At 43.9% G+C, this 20,528-nt stretch overlaps 1 protein-coding gene across 1 annotated transcript in view; it reads left to right on the forward strand.

Annotated features, from left to right (window-relative positions):
• ERS (glutamate tRNA synthetase) overlaps nucleotides 1-17,256 on the forward strand; it is a 77,598-nt gene extending 60,342 nt beyond the window's left edge. The window contains exons 10-13 of the mRNA XM_087661949.1: nucleotides 15,615-15,729; nucleotides 15,890-15,990; nucleotides 16,136-16,292; nucleotides 16,745-17,256. Coding sequence (XP_087518075.1) covers nucleotides 15,615-15,729; nucleotides 15,890-15,990; nucleotides 16,136-16,292; nucleotides 16,745-16,972 — 601 coding nt within the window. The 3' untranslated portion in view covers nucleotides 16,973-17,256. The remainder of the gene's footprint in view (nucleotides 1-15,614; nucleotides 15,730-15,889; nucleotides 15,991-16,135; nucleotides 16,293-16,744) is intronic.
• Nucleotides 17,257-20,528: the final 3,272 nt, after the last annotated feature.

Genomic DNA, 20,528 nt, shown 5'->3' on the forward strand with positions numbered 1-20,528 from the left:
TATTTCCTACCCTTTGGCTAGGCAAACATGGACTCTTTTGACAAATATTTGGCAAGCGGTTTTTAGTCTATTATTGCATCCCTTTGATTGGGGTTTTGCTAGGGCCAAGTATCCTACCTTGGTGCAGCCAAATATGAAGGTCTTGTTCCATTTTTTCAGATTTTCGGGCTGTTGGCTTAATTGGATCTCGCGGAAGGCTTTTGTCTTTGACTATGCCGTGGGCGACTTGGGACACATAGCCAAACTCAAGGGTCTTCTCCATTGGCAGTTAGATCTTGTGCATCATGTTGATCTTCTCCCTAGGGAGGATTTAGCTCCTTGGCATAAAACAATCTGCTGCTTCTTTGTTGTGACTTTTGTACTCCTTCAATTATTTGATCTTCTGTAAAGTGGGTTTATGAATGAAGGTCTAGACCCATCCTACATCTTGTAATTTAAGATGATTTGGAAAAAGGGAAGGAGATCATGTAATCTTGTACTTTTTTTCGTTAAGTAATATAATTACCTATGTGAGAGAGAGAAAGAAAGAAAGAAAGAAAGTTATATTAACGCTTATAACAGGCCAAGTTGGCCTATGAGACCAAAATGTTGCATACAAATGTCTGGGAGATTTCAAAAGTCCTAGTGAAGCTAACATTTATGCTATCTTGAACTAAATTGAGTAGGTATAAAAATGATATTTGGACTAGATACAATCTAGAGGTACTCCCAGTGCGGTGTGGAACTGTTCCTGGGGTGTTCATCCTAAGATGTCCCGCATGGGTCGGTCCAGCATGGAGAGGCTAAAACGGCGGGGCAGGGCCCTCCGATGGCAGCGTAGTATCCCTTGTATCTTCGACCAGTGTCTTCTGCGGGGACGGGGGCCGGCGGGGCATGGTCGCCGGGCGTTACCTCTCGCTATGGCTATTTCTAAGGTGGTCCCTGGGGGCCGGGAGGCCGGTTGGGCTGGTGGGGCCTCGGTGGTGGGGAGGGTAGCTGGTATTTGGTAGAAATCGTTGACTGTGCGTTGGTTGGTGGCTCCTTGTCTTTGCTCCGTGGTTCATAGGAGGTGGTCTCTGTGGCGTTGTATTTCCAGTAGAAAGAGCCCCAGGCATCTCTGGTCTTTGAATTCCATCACCTTGGAGAGTGGTCCGAATCCTTCGCTGAATAGGCAGTGGAAGCGTCCCCGGATTTCGTAGTACACTGGGCATCTACAGATATAGTGTTCCTCTGTCTCTGGCTCGAGATGGTAGAGCTGACAGATTCGGTCTTCTGGGGGGAGGGGGTTGGTCCCGTATCCGCCTGTTTCGACCCGTAGTTGGTGTGAGGACGTGCGGATCTGTCCGATGGCACTTCTGACCTTGTGAGACAGGTGTGTGTCCATGTAGCTTGGGCGGGTGATGAAGCCGTCCGGGGAGATATGCATGAAGTGTTCTTGGTAGAAAGCCTTATTGGTTCCTAGTTCCGATGTGGGGGTCACTCATGTCTTGGCGGTGTCTGTCTGGATGATATCCATTCTGGTGATGCGATTTACCTCCTCTCGGCTGAGCTCCAGGTGTGGGCAGTCTAGGCTATATTGTAGTGGGGGGAGGTGGTCCATGTGCAGGCCATGGAGCCGTAGCCAGGTCTCTGTTCAGGCATACTAGCACTTAGTGTCCCCTTGTGTTGCTAGCTGTTTGGATGACTTCAGGGCGAGTTTGGGGTACTGGTGCCGGGGCAGGTCCCATATTCGGCGCAAGAAGGTCACGGTCTGGAAGAGGGCCTTAGCCACGAGGGGCGGTGCCCCCAGCTCTGTGTGGATGATCTCGTGTGGTACGGAGGGCTTGCTTCGGATCATCCGTGAGATCATAAGTATTAGGGGTCTCTCCATCTAGTCCCATCCCTCATAGGTGGCCTCCTCCTTAGGCAGTGGCTGATCTTGTGGGGCCCTCCGCGTGTGGTAGAGATTGGACCCCATATGGGAGCCTCGTACAGGAGGGCTGGTGTGACCAAGGTGTCAAAAAGCCAGAGCTTTGTCCGGGGTTCCTGGAACTGTATGCGGGCACATTGGTTCTCCATTGACTCGAGGGCTGCATAGCCTCGGGTTAGTCTATCTTCCGCGGCTTTTCTCAGGGTAAATCTCGGTCCAGAGAATGTAATCCCCATATAGACGTATCTTTGGACCACGTCCACGGTTTCTCCACTGTATGTGAAGGGGGGTACCGACCGTCGGAGCCATTGGGTTGACGTGTTGAACACCATGACCTTGGTTTTCCCCAGGTTCACAGTTAGGTCTTTGTCTTGGCAGAAGGCCTATAGTGCGTCCAGTTGGCATTGCAGCCCTTCGGGTGTGCTGGAGATGAGGACTATGTCGTCCGCATATAGTAAGATAGGTATCAATGTCCCTCCCAGGCTCGATCCCTCCTCGCCCAATCTATCTATGTACTCTGAGACCTCATCAATGTAGAGGCCAAATAGGGTGGGCGAGAGTGGGCATCCCTGCTTGACTCCGATGGTGCTAGTGATCTCCTTTGACAGCCCTCTCGGTGCCTGAACTCGGCCCGTTACTGATTCGTGTAGTGCCAGTATCCACCATCGTATTTCGGTTGGTACTTGTAGTTCCTGTAGTCTCTGCGTGAGCCTCGCTCGTGGGACTGTGTCGAAGGCCTTGCGGAAGTCCATGAAGCAGCAGTACACCCGTCTTCCATGTGCTTTGCCCTCCTCTATGATGGCTCTCAGTGTGAGGATATGGTCAAGGGTGCAGAACCCCCTCCTAAACCTTGCTTGTCCTGCTTCTCGGTGTTGGTGTTGCTCTGCCCACTTGCTCAGCTCGTGGTCCAGTATGGATCCATAGAGCTTGGCTAGTACATGGCTAACCATGACTGTTCGGTAGTTCGTGGGAACCATGGGGTCTCCGGCCTTCAGGATAGGTATTATGGAGTGGGTTGACCAACTGGCTGGGAAGCCTTCGCATAGGGCTCTGTTGAACATGTGTGCTAGGAGAGGTGCCAATATGTCTCTAGCATGGGTCAAATGCTCTGCTACCAAACCTTCGTGGCCTTGGGCACGGCCATTTTGGAGTCTGTCAATGGCTCTCGAACCCGCCCCGTGCTGAAGAATGTGGATGATCCGGGTCTGCTCCCTGGGGGCCGGGGTAGCTGAGGCTGCTTGGGTACTTGGTATAGTGAGGTTGCATATGCGTGCCAAGTGTCTAGGGAGGTGATGGGCGTCTTGGCTCGGGGTTCCTGAAACGCCTTCCATGCCTCTTTGCTGTCCTGTCCTAAGAATAGCTGGCAGAATTCGTGTTCCACTTTGGAGAGGTAGGCTCGTTTCTTCCGTCGCACTAGGCGACGGAAGATCAACCGTGCTTGTTTATGCGTGAGTACTCCCCGTGCTTCCTCCTGTTGAAGACGGAGCCGGGTTTCCTTGCACTCTGTGTCGTACCAGCTATTGTGGGACATTCTTGTTCGGAGGGGTGGAGTGGGGGGAGGGGGATGTGTGGGGGAAGTATTCGGCAGCTGAGGTGTGTAATGTGCCCGCCAACTAAGCTGTGACCTCCTCCAGGGGTGCGTGGGGATTCATTTCTTGCAGGCTCCAATAGAGATGGTCGGAGTATGCGCTCGCAGTTAGCCTGGTAAAGTGGTACCTGGGGAATCTTGGGGGGTTGCTTGCTGGGGGGGGGGGGTTTAGGTCATACCTGCAGGTTATGTCAAATTGTAGGTATGCATGGTCGGCAGCCACTGGGAGTGGGCGAGTTAATTTTTGAGAGAGAGAGAGAGAGAGAGAGAGAGAGAGAGAGAGAGAGAGGGTCACATGGGCCCAGACCCCCAATCTATTGTATGTGAGTGTCGAGAATACTTTGCAAATCTTGGGTTCGTGATAGATTTCTTAGATTGCTCAAGCCATGCACCCTTTTATGCTTTGGTCAAAGATCAAGTTCCCCATGACATGCAAGACTTCTTGGAAGTTGATATCCGTGAGTAGCTATGCATCACTTTTGGCTAAACCTTTGGCTGCCATGTGCCAATAGGTTTGGGCTCCAAGCAACATGCCTTTATTGTGGAAAGAAGGGTTGAGTAAGTTGATTCCTAAAGTTCCCTCGCTGTTCGAATTTACATAGTGGAGACCGATTTCATTGATGGGCTCTTGAATGCACAGAGGCCCATAGACTATGCACGGCTCACACAACAAGATATTGTTCTGGTGCAATTGGACTTGGAAAAGGCCTTAGACTTCTTGGAATGGTCTTTTGTTTGTAGATCTCATGCAAGTGTAGGAATTGATTAGGCACGGAGATCGAGGCAGACAATCATTACGCGCAGTGAGAGAGACAGAGAGAGTGCGAGAGAGCAAAGTAGAGAGTGAACATGTTTTTTTGGTACAATGAGGAGTGTACCACTTTAGGTTTTTAGATATATATATATATATATATATATATATATATATATATATATATATATATATATATATATATATATATATATATATATATATATATATATATATATAAGTACAATGTGCTAAGGGTGTGTTCACACCCGTGCACATATAAAAGGCACGGTGGCCCTTTATTCCCAACAACCTCCCACCTAAAGGCAATGTACCTTAAGAGGAGAAAAGAATCAGCTAAGTCTAAGTATGTGCAAAGCTGAAATAAATATATCTATCCAACTTCCATTATCTGTCGGCAATGAGTAAACCACTCTGCTTTAAGACCCTTCGTGAGAAGGTCTGCAAGGTTATCATCTGTATGCACTTTGACAAGCTCAATGCTCTTGCTGTCAAGTACATCTCTAATGAAGTGGTACTTCACCCGTATGTGCTTTGCCTTTGCATGAAAGACAGGATTCCGTGCTAGCATGATAGCACTTTGACTATCACAAGGGAGAATAGGTAACTTTGAGATGCCAAGTTTTCCCACTAGACGTGAAAGCCATAAAGCTTCCTTGCATGTCTCAGTGGCAGTCACATACTCTGCCTCTGTAGTAGACAATGCAACACACTTTTGTAGCTTGGAGATCCAAGAGACTGCTCCTCCTGTGAAAGTAAATACATACCCAGAAGTGGACTTCCTGCAGTCCGCATAACCAGCATAGTCTGCATCTGTAAAGCCAACAACAGATGCCTTATGCTTTCCAAAGCAGATGCACAACTCCTTTATGCCTTTGAGGTATCTCATAATACCTTTCATTGCATCCCAATGCTTCTTGCCAGGGGTTGCCATGTATCTGCTAACCGCTCCCACTGCAAAGGAAATGTTAGGACGTGTAGCAACCATAGCATACATCAAACTGCCAATAGCTGAAGCATATGGTATCTTGGCTTCTCATCATCAGATGTAGGGCTGTCCTCTGCACTGAGTTTCATATATGGAGGCAATGCAACCCCAATTGTTTCCCCCCCCTCCATATTGAAACGTTGCAAAACTTTGGAGATATTCTCCTGTTGAGATAGATAAAGTAAGCCTTTCGATCTATCTTTGAGTATTCGCATGCCAAGAATGTGATTTGCATCACCCAGATCCTTCATGTCAAAGCTGCCATGAAGACTTTGCTTCAATGAATCCAAGGCATGAGTATCCCTGCTAGCAATCAGCATGTTATCAACATACAAAACCAAGATAGTTAGGCTGCCATCTACTGCCTTCTTGGTGTACAAGCAGTGATCCACTTGACTTCTATGAAAGCCTTGGGACTGCATGAATATATCAAACTTATGATACCATTCTCTTGGTGCTTGTTTCAGCCCATACAAACTCCTTTAGAGTTTACATACCATTTTTTCTTTCCCTTATTCAACAAACCCTTCAGGCTGCTGCATATATATGTCTTCATGCAGATCACCATGTAAAAACACAGTCTTTACATCCATTTGTATGAGTTCCATATCTTCAACTGCAACCAAGCCCAAAATGGTTCTCAATGTAGTCATCTTGACTACAGGAGAGAAAATCTCATCAAAGTCGATTCCGTGCTCTTGCTTGTACCCTTTTGCAACCAATCTTATTTTGTACTTTGGTGAGGAACTAGAAGTGACCTTCACCTTGTAAACCCATTTGCATGGAAGGGTTTTCTGCCCTTTAGGCAACTGCACCAAGTCCCAAGTGCTATTTTTTTCAAGAGATTCCATCTTTGACAGCATGGCTTTATACCATTTCTTGCTGTCCTATCTATCCATTGCTTCCTTGAAGCAAGACGGTTCACCACAGTCTGTCAACATGACATACTCAGCCACATTAATTGCACCAAGAACAAACCTGTCAGGTTGTCTAGTAGCCCTAGACGATCTCCTAACCCAATGGTCATTGTTTGCTGGCTGTTCCTGCAAATTTCCATTTTCAGCATGCTGTCCTGGCATTTCAGCCTGCAAATCAGCATTAACAGCTTGCTGTTTTGGCTGTTCTTGCACATGTAATGGCTCATTTTCATGGGCAATAGCTGGTTGACCAGCATCATTTCTTGCATTTACAGGTTCATTTACAGAAGGTATTTGCTGTTGTAGAGCAGGCACATTTTGCTGTCCAAAAGGTATTTCTTCTCGGAATACAACCCTACGGACCTCCTCAGTCTTTTCGGGCTGTTTGTGCATGCGATCTTCCCGGAAGATAACGTCATTGCTGCGTACTATTTTCCTTTTCTCGGGATCCCACAATTTATACTCCATTTCACCCTCGTTACCATATCCTAGGAAAATGCATTTACAAGACTTTGGCTCAAGTTTGCTACGTTTTTCTTTACGAATGTGCACAAAAGCCTCGCAGCCAAACACTTTCAGATGAGCATATGAAGGTGGCTTGCCCGACCACACTTCTTGGGGAACTCCTCCCCCAAAGACCTGTTTGGTGACCAATTAATCAAGTGAACGGCTGTCATAACAGCCTCTGCCCAAAAACCATGGAGTAATGCAGCATGAGACAACATCGTATGGACCTTATCTTGTATGGTCCGATTCATATGCTTTGCAACTCCATTTTGGGGTGGATTGAGGAGCAGTGAGCTTCCTCTTTATCCCTTTGTTGTCACAAAATGCCTGAAAGGCCTTGGACACATATTCCCCACCATTGTCAGAGCGAAGACACTTAAGTGTCTTATCTGTGTGATTTTTAGCCAATGCCAAGAATTTTTTAAACTTGTCAAACACTTCATCCTTGCTACGAATAGGGTAAACCCATACTTTCTGTGTGGCATCATTGACAAAGGTGACAAAATATTTCTTTTCCCCTAAAGATAATCCTTGCATTTGACATACATCCGAATGTACTAACTCTAGAGGAGAAGATTTCAAAGAAAGAGACTTTTTGTGAGACGTCTGTGGATGTTTGCCATAAATGCAATGATCACAATGCTCAAAATTAGCATAACGAAGACAATGCAAGTAACCCAAACGAGAAAGCACTTTCATTCATGTTTGACTCATGTGTTCCAACTGGCCATGCCACAAAGAAACGCTTGGTTGCTCGGTCACGGCAACAACATGGTCACGCACACTAGATACATGAAGTGGATACAAAGTATCACTCTTGTAACCTCTGGCAATAACCCTAGATCCCTTACAGATCTTTCATTTTTTTATCACCAAAGGTGGTATGAAAATTATCATCATCTAGCTGCCCTGTGCTAATCAAGCTCTTCTTAAGCTAAGGTACATTCCGTACATGTTGAAGTGTAAAGACAGAGCCATGGTGAAACTGTAACTGCACACTGTCAATACGTGCAATCTCACATGCATAGTTGTCCCCAAGATGGACAACACCATGTCGACCCCCTGTATAGGTAGAAAACCACTCACGATGAGGGGTGACATGAAAGGAAGCACCTGAATCAAGAATCCAGGTATGCATGTCATCATTTGTATCTGCAAGTAAAGCTTGTGCACCAAAATGTGAAGAGACAAAGAGTATGTCACTCCCACTGTCATTGTCATTAGTGACTACCTACATTCACCTCTTCAATTTTTACACTGCTCTTCTTAGGATGACTGTCCTTCTTCTCTTCCTTGCAATCATCTGTCCTCTTGCCTTTTCCTTTCTCTTTCTTCCATTTGTAGCAGTCACGTTTAAAGTGACCCTTCTTGCCACAATGATGGCATTCAACATCTTTGCCACGTGATTTATTGCGTCCCTTGCCATCATATTTGCCCTTTTGCTGTGATCTGCTTAGTATGCAAAGCATTGGAAGACTTACTGGATGAATTGTTATGCCGATTCATTTCTTCCATAAGTAGAGCACTCTCTACATCAGCATATAAAAGGATCACATTAGAATTGCTCATAGCAGTCCTGAATGTATCCCAACTCTCTGGTAGAGTGCAAAGCAAGAAAGTAGCCTTAAATTCCTCATCAATCATGAACTTCAAGGCAATCGGCTGGCTGAAAATGGAGTTAAACTCACTCAAGTGAGTAGACATTGCTGTACCTTCTTTCATACGCAAATCCATAAGCTTTTTCAGCCAATACACTTTGCTTGCAGCACTCTTCTATGCATACAGTTCTTCTAGTCTAGTCCATATAGCATATGTAGAATCTAAACCTTCAATGTTGAATAGCAAGGCATCAGAAATTGATAGCTCTATGGTTGAGCGTGCAAGCTCATTCAAATCATCCCAATCATCTTGATGCATGTCCGTGGGCTTTGGCCCTTTGGTTTTGATTGTCTTTGCTTGCTTCTTTTGTAACAAGATATTGTAGCATTGCTTTTGCCAAACTGCAAAATTGTGTGCGCCTTCAAGCTTCTTTATGTGCATGAGATTACTGCTGTCATTGCTGCCAGCCATGATTTTCAGCCCAAATGTGACCAAAAAACCAGTAAATGCAGGCCCAAACTGTTACCTGAGTGACCAAGGTACAAACAAGTACCAATCAGCAATAAATGACCACACAGAAGTACAGATTTCAAATCTGTAATTAAATTTTCAGAAGTGCCAAAACAAGTGCTACAGCATTATCCAATTGATTATAGCTGTTCCAAGGGCATGTGCATCACATTACATGAGAAATCCCAAAATTTCAGCTGCAATTTTTGTTGTACATGTACCTATGAGCATAAAATTTGACACGAACGGTCAAAAGCCCGAAGATTTTATGCTCAAAGTGTCAAACACACATCTGCATTTCCTCTGTCATGCATAGGACTGTCCAATTTTGCCAAAATAAAGCAATTCAGCAAAACCCCCAAATTTTACCAAGTGTTGATGTCCAAATTGCACAGAATTCAACCTGCATGTACATAAAATGACCAAATGCTGCACAAATTTTGCCCAAATGGCAAAAGCCCCAAATTGCACGGGGTCCAATGTGCCTCAATGTCGAGAAATTGGGTTAATTTCAGCCCAATTTGTGCATGTACATGAAAAGCTCCAAATGTTGGGGACAAAATGTCACAAATTCCTGCAATTTTTGAGGCAAGTTTGCTTGTCTTGCATCAAATTTTCCAATTATGGAAAAAGTCTCAAATTTTTGGGCCAAATGTTGAGAAATTTCACTCAAATGAGCAAAATTTCAGCAATTTTGGCGAAATCCCCAATTCAAATGCGCACAATGTCTGCAATTTCAACGCAAATGCCTTAATTTTTCTCAAACCGTGCTCAGTCTGGCGAAGCCCCAACTTTTTGGGCTAAAATTGCACAAATTTGAGATTTTGTGCTTACACGCGAAAAATTCTAATGGATCTGTTGACTTGCTAGGTGTTGCCGTGAGCCTGGAACCCCGCTGGCTGCTGTTTGACGCGCGTCACCTGTCCGTCACGGGCTGGTCGCAGCTCTCTGTAGACATCGCTTGTAGACGTTGCGTGTGCTGCCCACTGGCCTCCTCCGTGAGCCCCGTTGCTGCTTGTTACGCTTGCCACTGCTCATCAACTGCTTCACGCCTGCTGCCTGGACCACGTTGGTCAATCGTCACTTGCAGTCGTTGTTAGCTGCTGCACCAGTCGACTGTCTCTCCAGCACAGGGGCATGCCTGCGGCTCTCCTGCTCGCCTTTGAGCTATCTCTTGCTAGCTCTGGTCTTCTACCCCAGCCTGACGATCGTCTGCAGCACCTTACGCTTTGATACCAGTTTGTAGGAATCGAATAGGCACGGAGATCGAGGTAGACAGTCGTTATGCGCAATGTGAGAGACAGAGAGAGTGCGAGAGAGCAGAGTAGAGATTGAATACGTTTTTTTGGTACAATGATGAGTGTACCACTTCAGGTTTTTAGAGAGAATATATATATATATATATATATATGAAAGTACAATGTGCTAAGGGTGTGTTCACACCCATGCACATATAAGAGGCATGATGGCCATTTATTACCAATAGCAAGTTATGGATTTTGGACCTTGCATGTCTAGGTTGATCTACACAATCAATATGGGTGCCATCTTGTGAGTTATACTAAATGGTGGAGTCATCGAGGCTTGTTCACTTGCGTGCTCGGTTTGGCAGGGCTGTCCCCCTAGCCCACTCTTTTTTGCACTTGCTACTGACCCTACTCTTTCCATGCTATCGCATCTTGTGGATATGGGGCAATTAGTTGGTCTATCTCTACCTTTGCAACGATAATTTGTTGGTCAGACACTCATTGAGGATACTTGAAAGCGAATGCTTCTACTCTTCAGATAGCCTTGGATGTATGGGAATTATTTGGGTATGCATCGGGGTTACGAATCAACGCTACCAAATCTTCCCTTATTGATTGCACAGGCTCTGTTTGCCAAATTTAGGGTGGTAGGGCATGTTTGTCCAGCAAGTAGACATTGTGAGACATCTTGGTCACCCTTGCAGCCGAAAGTTTTACTGAAATGGATATCGCAAAAATTGGAAGCCAAGTTTGTTTATTGGAAATCTCAAGCTTGGCCATTTCATGTGCGCCTCAAAGTAGCCTAGATTATTATGCTCGCCATGCTCACCTATTTCTTGACATTGTTGCCTTGGACCAATGTTGCCTTGAAGGATCTCACTTGACACTTCCTTTTCATGCGACGGAAGAAAGATTTTGTGCAAACAAGTATATCTTGGATTAAGTTGGATATCGTGGAGTCATGTTTGCACCTTGAAATCCATGGGAGGTGTGATTGTTTTGGATGTGGGGACTCATACAACAACCCTATGTTCTTCTCTGTTTCAGGCACTATGTATTGGCCAATAACCCTAGACTCTTATTGCCCGTGCTTTCCTTGAGGATCGGCGCCTTTAGCATGGTAATACAAAGATTCACGGTTAGTGGTGGCATGTGCTTAATGGTGAGGCTCACTTTTCTACATTTGCCTTGGCTCTTCTTAACCATTTGGTGTGTTCATGGACAATGGTCCTTTCCAAGTCCCAGTGGCATCCGACAGGTGATAGACAGGTGGTGAATTCATTGCAGCTGGAAATTCTAGTGTCTCCTCTTCTTTCTTGGGAAGGAAAATCTGAGGAAAGACCTAAGTTTAATTGCAGGGATTGTCTTGGATTAACCTTGGTACCTAATGCTCCATGCTAGGGTAAGATTGTTCATCCACCAACATGACTGAGCAAACGAATCAAAATGGGTTGTTGGCAAATACGATGATAAAAGATTACAGATGGAAGCATGCAAGCAAACATCGTTGTCCAATCAGCCACCAATCAAAAGTCAAATCAAGATAGTAGTCAATGAAAGGGCAAGAAAACACCATCGGCAAGACAGCCAGCAGCCAGCCAACTATTGCATATCAAGCACAACAGATCCTTCACCACATGCTCAATCACCAGTTGCTAGGGCCATAACAGTCGGTGTCACATTGACACAATGAATGCATGGTTGCATTTCATTCCCAAGGGACTATCAACAAGTAACTTGGCCAAGATTGTGTTAAAAAATCCAACCTAGACATGTAATACCATGTCAAAATAGCGCAACAGCTAGTGGCACAGGGTTCCGCCTTTGAGTTTGATTAGGCACCCGGCTCAAAAAACAAATAGATGACAGGGTAGTGAGGGTGCCAAGATGGAGCAGAAAAACTTGATGAGGAGGAAGAGAGAGAATTATGGCTGGAACAGCCAAAACATTGAAGGGAAAGATGATGGAGACCACATGGATATAAAAGGGGATGACCATCTGGGTAATGTGACATGTGAAAAATCAGTCTATATACAGGCAAAAGGCAACAAATCTTGTTATAGCAGGTTAGACTCTACAAAAAGAATCCCAGTGAAGGAAGGTAAAGTGTTGCTTATTGGAAGAGTTTCCCCAAGACCATGGAAGGTCTAAACTAGCTGTTGATTGCCCAAATTATTGACCGATCAGCAAGAGAGGCCACATGGCAGTCCACAACAGGCACAACTGAGCGCTCCTGTCAGGGGGCACGTGGGATGGTAGACAAGCTGGGCGGACAGATCTAGTCAAGGTGCCTTGTGCTACCTCCAACATACATTCCAAGGATGAAGGAAGTGGTGAGCATCACCTGTGCTATAGCTATGAACTCCCCCATTTGACTCAGATGGAGGCTCACAACCAAGAGATAGATACAGGAAGAGACAAGGATTAACACAATTGCTAACATTCCCTCTTTGATATTGGTGTTTTGCTGAAGGCCAAAGGAGTAGAGAGAATGGAACATCAGAGGGAAATAGCTTGCAAAAGAGGGCGCTTGAGCTGTGAACAGGTTGGAATTAGGGAGCGGATCTTCAGTCAGATGCACACAAAACAGGCCTGCAATAAGGCAGGCCAACTTGCGAGCTGACACAAACACAATTGCGATTAGGGTTCTTTGCAGTGAAGTTCTGCCCACAACTTTGTAGGCAGGGAGAGCAGACAACGACCTTGCAGATACGAGACAGACAGTCTGAGAAAGAAGTTTGCAGGCCTGTGAGACTTACACATCGCCAACCAGACACCACTGATTACAGAGAGAGAGAGAGAGAGAGAGAGAGAGAGAGAGAGAGAGAGACGCTCTGCTTCAGCATTGTGGAGGGGTAGGGTCGGGTCTGTGTGAGCCAACTAGAGAAAGAAAGAGAGCACTGCCCGCTATTCTTACACAGGCCATCTAACAGAGTAAGTGAGAGACCGAGGAGAGTACCTGAATACCAATATTCCACATCATGCAAGAGTTAAACACGGTTTTCATAGATCAAGTTGTGGATGCCTTGGGGCTTGATTTGGATGATGAAGAGCGGGAAGAAATGGTTCCTTGCACGGAGGTGGCTGCCCCTGTTCCGATGTCTAGCGCGGCGCTCATGTGCAACCCCCTGTTAAATGCACTAAGCATGTCTTCTGCTGAAGTGAGCACCTTGATGATTTTATGGCTGATTTTCAAGCCCCTCCACAATCCGAGCATGCTATTTGTTCTTATGCCCAAGCGACATCCGTGGTTGAGGAGTCCAAGGATTTGGACTTGGAATGTCTCTTGGAATTTGCCAATACATTGCTGAGTGAATATGTTCAGCACAACCACAAATCCTTTCCAACCTAGGATAAAGAGGATGTAGTGGATGCTATTGTGGATACCAAGAGTGTTGTGTGCTCTTTTTTCAGCCTTCTATGAAAGAGTAATCATTCTCTTTTTCACTAGTAGGATGGTGGTGCTTTCTTGGGTTCACCAATGGCTGAACTCCATGTTGCAAGGTGATTGTGTGGAGGATATTTTTGTTGGCCTGAGAGGCTTCTATGAGATATTGCTCAAATCAACAAGCACTCGGGATGAACTTTTGGCCAGAGTTCCACTGTTCTTCGACAAATGCCTCATGTATGTGCTGGGCTGGAAACCGTTGGTGGACTTCCAATGATTATTACAACATGAATGCCCAGTATGGGTTGAAGCTGAATGTTGTCCGGCAGTCTATTGGCCATTGCTTAAGGATGCCATGGGAGGGATTGACACAGTATTGGTTCCCCCTAGCTTGTGGGCTGCAAATCGCAACCGTTTGTGCATGTTGTGGGATACTGCGCACAAGAGGCCCAACTGGCTGCGTTTGAATTGTCTTGGAATGCCTTTGTTGCAATATCGCTTGAAGTGGGGAATTTCGGCAGGGCATTGCTTTTCATGTGGACAACTGGGGCATTTTGTGGCTGAATGTCTGGAAAAGACCAGTACTGTGGAGGGGGATTCGGCTGCACTAGTCCATGACTGTATAGTACATTGTACATCAATATCTAGTGCTCATTCGCCTTGACTCTCAGTCACAAAGCTGATATATTGTGTCCTCTATTGGAATATTTGTCCATCTGCCTGTCTCTATCCTCAAGAGATGTGAGGAGGTGCATATTTTGCGGATAGCAGTTTGCATACTGTAGGAGAGGTACATGCCCATATATTGTGGTTTGATACTAAATCTATCTTTAATGAGATGTAGGAAGTGGCTATTGTACAACTCCATCTTCCTTCCTAGAGGGAGAGGTGGTCAGCTCACACAAGCAAGCCAAGACATATCCATCGATTGTATTAAGATGCTGTGGAAGCAGTGCATGCCAAGGGCAAGATGATCTCTTTGGCACTTTTTACGTGTAATTCCAGCTGGCCAAAAATTTGATAATCCCTCTTATCTAGTCAAATTATACACAATCACAATCACTTCACTATGCATGTATTTCCTAAAAACATGTTGATACAATGCAATTGTTGTTGAAGAAGGATTTATTTGGATATATTGTTGGATATGTTAAGTGCAGTCAAGTTTCAAAAAAGGGGTTTGCCACTTTCTCACACTTTCTTGATACTTGATGAGTGTTTTAAACCAAGCAACATCACTTATTATCATAGATTGTTTGTGTAGAGCTTATAGACAAACACACCCATGTAAGCTCATCCAAGTTGCCCTTTGTGAGTACCCCAACTTTCCCTCTCGCCCACTGCTGCTAGTTGTTTGGAGGAGGTCAATGCCAGTTTGGGACATCTATGGCATGGGAGCTCCTATGACCTGTGTAAGAAAGTCACTGCCTTAAAGAGTGCATCCACAACCATAGGTGCTGCTCCTAATGCAGTTTGTGGTTTCGGCGTGTGTGCCATCTTTGAGCAATGTTTTGGCAATTTGAATAATATGACATGTGTACTTCAGCCTTTAGACATTTATGGCTCTTGAGTCTTTACTCTTTGTACTTTTTTGTTGTGTATTTATTTTGCAACATCGACTTGGTCTTGATGCTTAATATATGATGCACCGTTCATTTTGTTTGTAATAGCAGTATGATGTATAGAATGTCCTTGGATACTTGTGGACTTGTTTATGTTTGAATTATGAGAGTCACATAAAAGATGGTATTTGGTTGGAAATCTATGAGTCCCATCGCTGACCGGACCAAATGACAATACCGATGAGCTAACGAAAGCATGGAAGCTTTTGCAAAGCAGCTGCATGAAGAAAAGGGCCTGTAAGAGTGGAAAGATTGAAAGAGCTCCTCAAGTTCCTAGAAATCCCCCTCTAAAACTGAAAGAACTGTCCAGAGACTTTGATGCATCTTTTATCTGAAAATTCTATATGGTCCTAGTGGTGTAGCTGAATGTGTATTTAGCAGCATGCTGCAGAAAACATCTCCCACTCCAACCCCACTGGGAAACAAAAACCACCAAAAAGGGTCAAAATAGAGAACTTTGCAATGAATTTGATGGGTGTTTTACCTGAAATTTGTTATGGTTGCAGTATAGTTGATCTGTATTTAGGTGCATGCAGCGAAAGGGATATGTTTAAAATATTTGAATGAGCTAATTGTGGTTGCAAACAGGTGGATAAATGGCCAATATCTAAAAGCCTTACCAAATAGTGATATCACCCAAACGTTTGGAAGTTACTGGAAGGAAACTGGCCTTCTTGTAGTATCTGAAGGGAGGTTTGTAGAAGTGAGTATGCCAATGAACTCATGATGGTTATACATGGTTTCTAAACTTTTTATGTTCTCTGCATAGGCAGGTGCAGGCTGTTAATTTCATTGGAAGGATAATACTGTGAATGAAACATGACTCTCCTGTTCCGTTATTGGCTCTTTGATTTTTTGTGCAGGAAGCAGTTGAAATCTTAAAAGGTGGTGTGGAGGTAATTTCTGATTCTGGAAAAGCATTAACTGATCTACTTTCTTATCCATTGACTGAATCATTAAACAGGTAGATATTTCTTTTCCCATCCTTCACATTCTTTAAAGCTTCTACTAGTCCTTTTTTGGCTGTATATTTCTCAGTTCTATTTCTTCTTCAGAACTTTTGCATTCTTATTGTGGATTCTAAGTTCATATAGATTTTTTTTGTTTAGTCCTGCAGTGAAAGAGATTGTCGATGATAACTTGCATGAAGTGGCTGCGGCTATCCTAGCTGCCTATGATACTGGAGAGTTAGAGAGTGCAATCAAAACTGGGCATGATAGCTGGCAACAATGGGTCAAAGGTGTGGGAAAGTCTCTCAAGAGGAAGGTGTGCTTCTTGCTTTTTGGGTCCTGTGAGACGTGTTTTGTTTCTGATTTCAAATTCAGATAATCTGTTTGCATCATTCTCAGCTTTAACATTCTGTTCCCAGTATTTCGTTTTTAACAGATGTATATTGCTAGAAGAGTCCTCAAGTCTTTCAATACTTTTCTAGTAGTTAAGAACTGAGCTCATAATCGTAAGGTTGTGGGTTGGAAGTTCCTGATCCGGATGGGCACTGTGTTTCTGGGATGCTGTCTGCTGTGTACATGGATATTAGCCTCTCCAGATTCCCAGTATGTTGTGTCCTCGCAGTTTGCTTTTGCTGGCTGTTGTTTCGTCAGACATAGGGAGGGAAAATGTTAGAGCTATGTTGTTGGTGTGCACCGGCCGTTGTTTAAATTGTTTGAACGGAAGCAGACCTGAACGTACTGAAGTTGTTTCTGTGTGCTCGTGCACAGGGCAAAAGACTTTTTATGCCCATCAGGTTACTTCTAACAGGGAAGACCTGGGGACCTGATATAGGTAGCGCCATTGATCTGCTTTATAAAGCTGGCAACTGTGGCATCATAACTCCTCAGGCAGGTCTGGTGACACTCGAAGAGCGTATAAAATTACTTAGAATGGTAGATTTCAGTGGATTGTCCAACAAAGTGAAAGCACAAAGTGCCACTGTTTTGGCCCAGTAAGTGCTATATGTATGAAATATGTGACAGGTACGGCCTCTACAGTACTGACTGTACCATATAATTAATCTCAAAACTAAAGAAACAAATCAAGCCACATCGTCTAATACTGGTGGCCTTGATCATTCCGAGGGGTGTATAGCGCGGTTGTGTATTGTATTGATGTCGAATTGCATCAGTAAGTCGGATGTGGAGTTATTTTTACGGTTTACCACTAAGAAGCGCCACGTCCTGGTAACATGGGTTATAATATAAGTGGAAGTTCATGAACACGTTAATCTGTAGGAGCTAACTATCACCTGAACCTGCTGTCATTGACTTGCGCGGGAATAAAATGCTCCCATGGCGGATCCTACTTACAATGGCAACACTTGAAGGTCCTTACTTAAAACTGCAAATCGTATGCTCGTTTGTATCTTATCGATGGTTGTGAAACCTATCCCAAGGCGTAGAATCCGTGTTTCTAAAATGCACGTGGCGTGGCCATTTACTTTTGAACTAAGAATTATGAAAAAATCAAATTGATAAAACATGTGCAAGTGATGTCATGCAAGAGAGGAGGGGGTCCATTCATTCTCTGGTTCATTCATTTTGGTGGAGAAGGGCGAAAAGAGGAGTCATGTCCACCCAAAAGATCATTCTTTCGCGCATTCATTAGTGCCCTTTCTATTTCATGCGTTAACGAAGAGGGTGAAGCAGACGAAGCTATTTAGAGATTTTCCACATCGTTTTTTCTCTTGAGAGTTCAAAGATCCTTTCCATAGGTTAGTATGTGCAAAGTTAAAGTTGGAGGATCTTTGAGGCATAGCGTATTGATTGCTCCTAATTTCACCTAGCTCTCGTTCACATGATATAGTTTCACATTTAGTTTCCTCTTTATACATGGCAAGAAGCTTTGGCTCTTGGTTAAATGCTAAATGGAAAGTCTCAATCAATTAATAGCTTGTCAAAATTGGCAAGACATCTCTCTCTCTCTCTCTCTCTCTCTCTCTCTCTCTCTCTCTCCCCAAACCATCGCCATCACACGTTACGGACCTTCATGGGACTTCAAGTCACAACCTTCCATGAGACATAGAATTGGCACAACGAAAAGGCACACAAGATATATAAATATGAAATCCTTTGTATTAATGATATAGAAAGATAAAACATCGAGGCATGTCTTAGAACTACATCACGATGTCGCACATGTGAGGGTTTTCAAGTTGGTGAGTGTTTGTCGCACTACAACTTGGGGGTCTTCACAAAGCTTTTTTTTATCAAGTTGGCTAGGGTCTACCCATCTAGACTTAGTTCTATGCTTTGCATTCTAATCCACCCTTCATTGAATTACATTTGAGGAGTGGAGGCTTCATAGTCCTAACTTTATGTGGCTTGGTGCTCATGGCTTTGCATGCCAAGCTTTGAAGGTGAGATCTCAAGTTGTTGCACTATCAAGGTCAAGGCGTGGTGGTGTGTTTGTGGCCATGTTATGCCGTGCCTTAAGTAAGGAAGTCCATTGAGTTGCTTCTTGTGCCATTCCTTCCTTTTTGCCTTGTTGTCGCCTTGGGCCTTGGAAACTTTGGTCTCGGATGGTTTGCCAAGATGCTTTGCTCTGATCTCCAAGTCAAGAATAGAATTGGGATTATAAAAAGTAGAGGTATCATTGAAGTTCTTGGGGTGATATTTATATTTGGAGTGCATGGTGTGTCATGAACTCATAGAATTAACATGGTAACTCCTTGCATTGGTTGTGGCGTGAATGTCGAGATCTTAATATTTACTAGTATTGAGTATGGTCCTAACAAGTTCTATTGTTTGAATATATTCACCTTAACAGAGAGTTGGAAAGTTTTCCAAGACTCAACTAACAAGGTTCTCTTCCATGGCACTAAGTTGCCTTGATTGGATTACATTGTGGGCACTCCCTCGTGCTCTCTTCTATGAGGCTTTATTCTCTAACTTATTTTGTCCAAGCTCATGAGGGTTTGTCTCTTCAGGCTCAAAGGTGTAGCCGATGACTCCATTGTTGAAGTATAATTGGTTTCTACTTTGATCCAAATTGGTTGGGATGGGATGTGGCTTTGGATCAAAAGCTTGGTTTGTTTCATCCTTAGCCAAGAGTTTAGTTTGGGGGATTTTGGAGGCATTTGCATTTTCATCTCTCATCTTGGCTCTAGCGGCATATCTCTGTTTCTTGGTGTTTGGTTTCGTCTCCTTCTACTTCTTATTCTTATTCTCTATCTTTCCTTCTTTTCGGTCTATGTCGTCTAGGGCTATCTTTTGCTTCTCTTCTTCCTTCTTATTCTTGCCCAAGGCTAAGTCAACTTCTATCTCTTCTTCCTTAGTTTTCATGCCTTGATCTATATTTTCTCGCCCTTCTTATTTTAGCTTATCTTTTTCCCTTGGCTCCCTAGCTCTTCACACTTGTTCTTTTAACTTAGATCCTTTGCCTCTTTCTACTTGCTTAATCTTTTTCTTAACTTTCTTCTTGTTTTCTCCTACTTGTATCTGCATATTTTACTTTATCTTTTCTTTCTCATCTAGCTTATTTCTAGCTAACTCTACGTGTTCTCCTATCTTTTTTATTCTATTTTCTCGTCTCATCTTTTATTTGATCTTGCTTATGGGTCCATCTAATAAATCTATTTTTTATTTTTTCAATTATCTCTTTCTATCTTATCCTATATTTTCATGATTTTCTCCTTTAACTCTCTTACTAGCCTATCATCATTGAACTTTGTGGGTTTGGGTGGTGGTTGGGGTTGTGGTAGTCGGGCTCGGGGTGTTCCAAGATCTAGGCTGAGCTCGTCCTTACCCTTCTCTTCTTCCTTGGGTTGTTGGGTAGAGATGTTCCAAGATTTGGGTTGAGCTCTTTCTCTCCATTTTTTGCTTCTATATTCTCACTCTTTATTTTTTTCCTCTCCACATATATCATCATCTAACGTAGAAATGTTGGCTCCATGTAGGGGATGCCTTGCTTAAGGTGTTTTTGCCATTTCATTCTCATCTTCTAGGTCTATCTTCTTATTCACTTCTTTATCATCCTCTTCATCAAAGGCCTCACGTGCCTCATAGAAGGGTGCTAACTTGGCCTCACCCTCAAAATCTCAATGGATGGAGGTGTTTTGAAATTAGGTTTTAGCTTGTCCTCCCACTTCTCAAACTTTGTTTCTTTTAACATTGGTTTTTCTTTCAATTGGGCTACAACCTGTGGACGCAAGGGTTTATCCTTTTGACATGTTCACCTATCTTCATCTTCTTTCTTGTATCCTAACTCTAGCATAATATTTTCTACCTTTGAACACACATCTATTCTCCATCCTTCTCCCTTCACATAATACTCTTTCATTCCTTCTCTTGATTCCCGTCGGCTTGGCATTCTTCGGGATAGGGGTAGTTGTTGAGGTATTCTCCTTTTGGGTCGTGGTTGATGAAAAAATCTTCAGGGTAGTAGTACCCATATTCTTCAGCAAGGTATTCATTGTAGAGGTATTGGTCTTCAGGGAAGCCTTCTTGGTAGTAGTCTTTAGGATAGTAGTCGTAGTAGTAGTAGTCCACTCCTTGTTGGGGATGAGGT

Source organism: Lygodium microphyllum, chromosome 21 (genome assembly GCF_053477565.2).
Source record: "Lygodium microphyllum isolate KBCC chromosome 21, Lygodium_microphyllum_v1.1.10, whole genome shotgun sequence".
In the NCBI taxonomy this organism is placed as follows: Eukaryota; Viridiplantae; Streptophyta; class Polypodiopsida; order Schizaeales; family Lygodiaceae; genus Lygodium; species Lygodium microphyllum.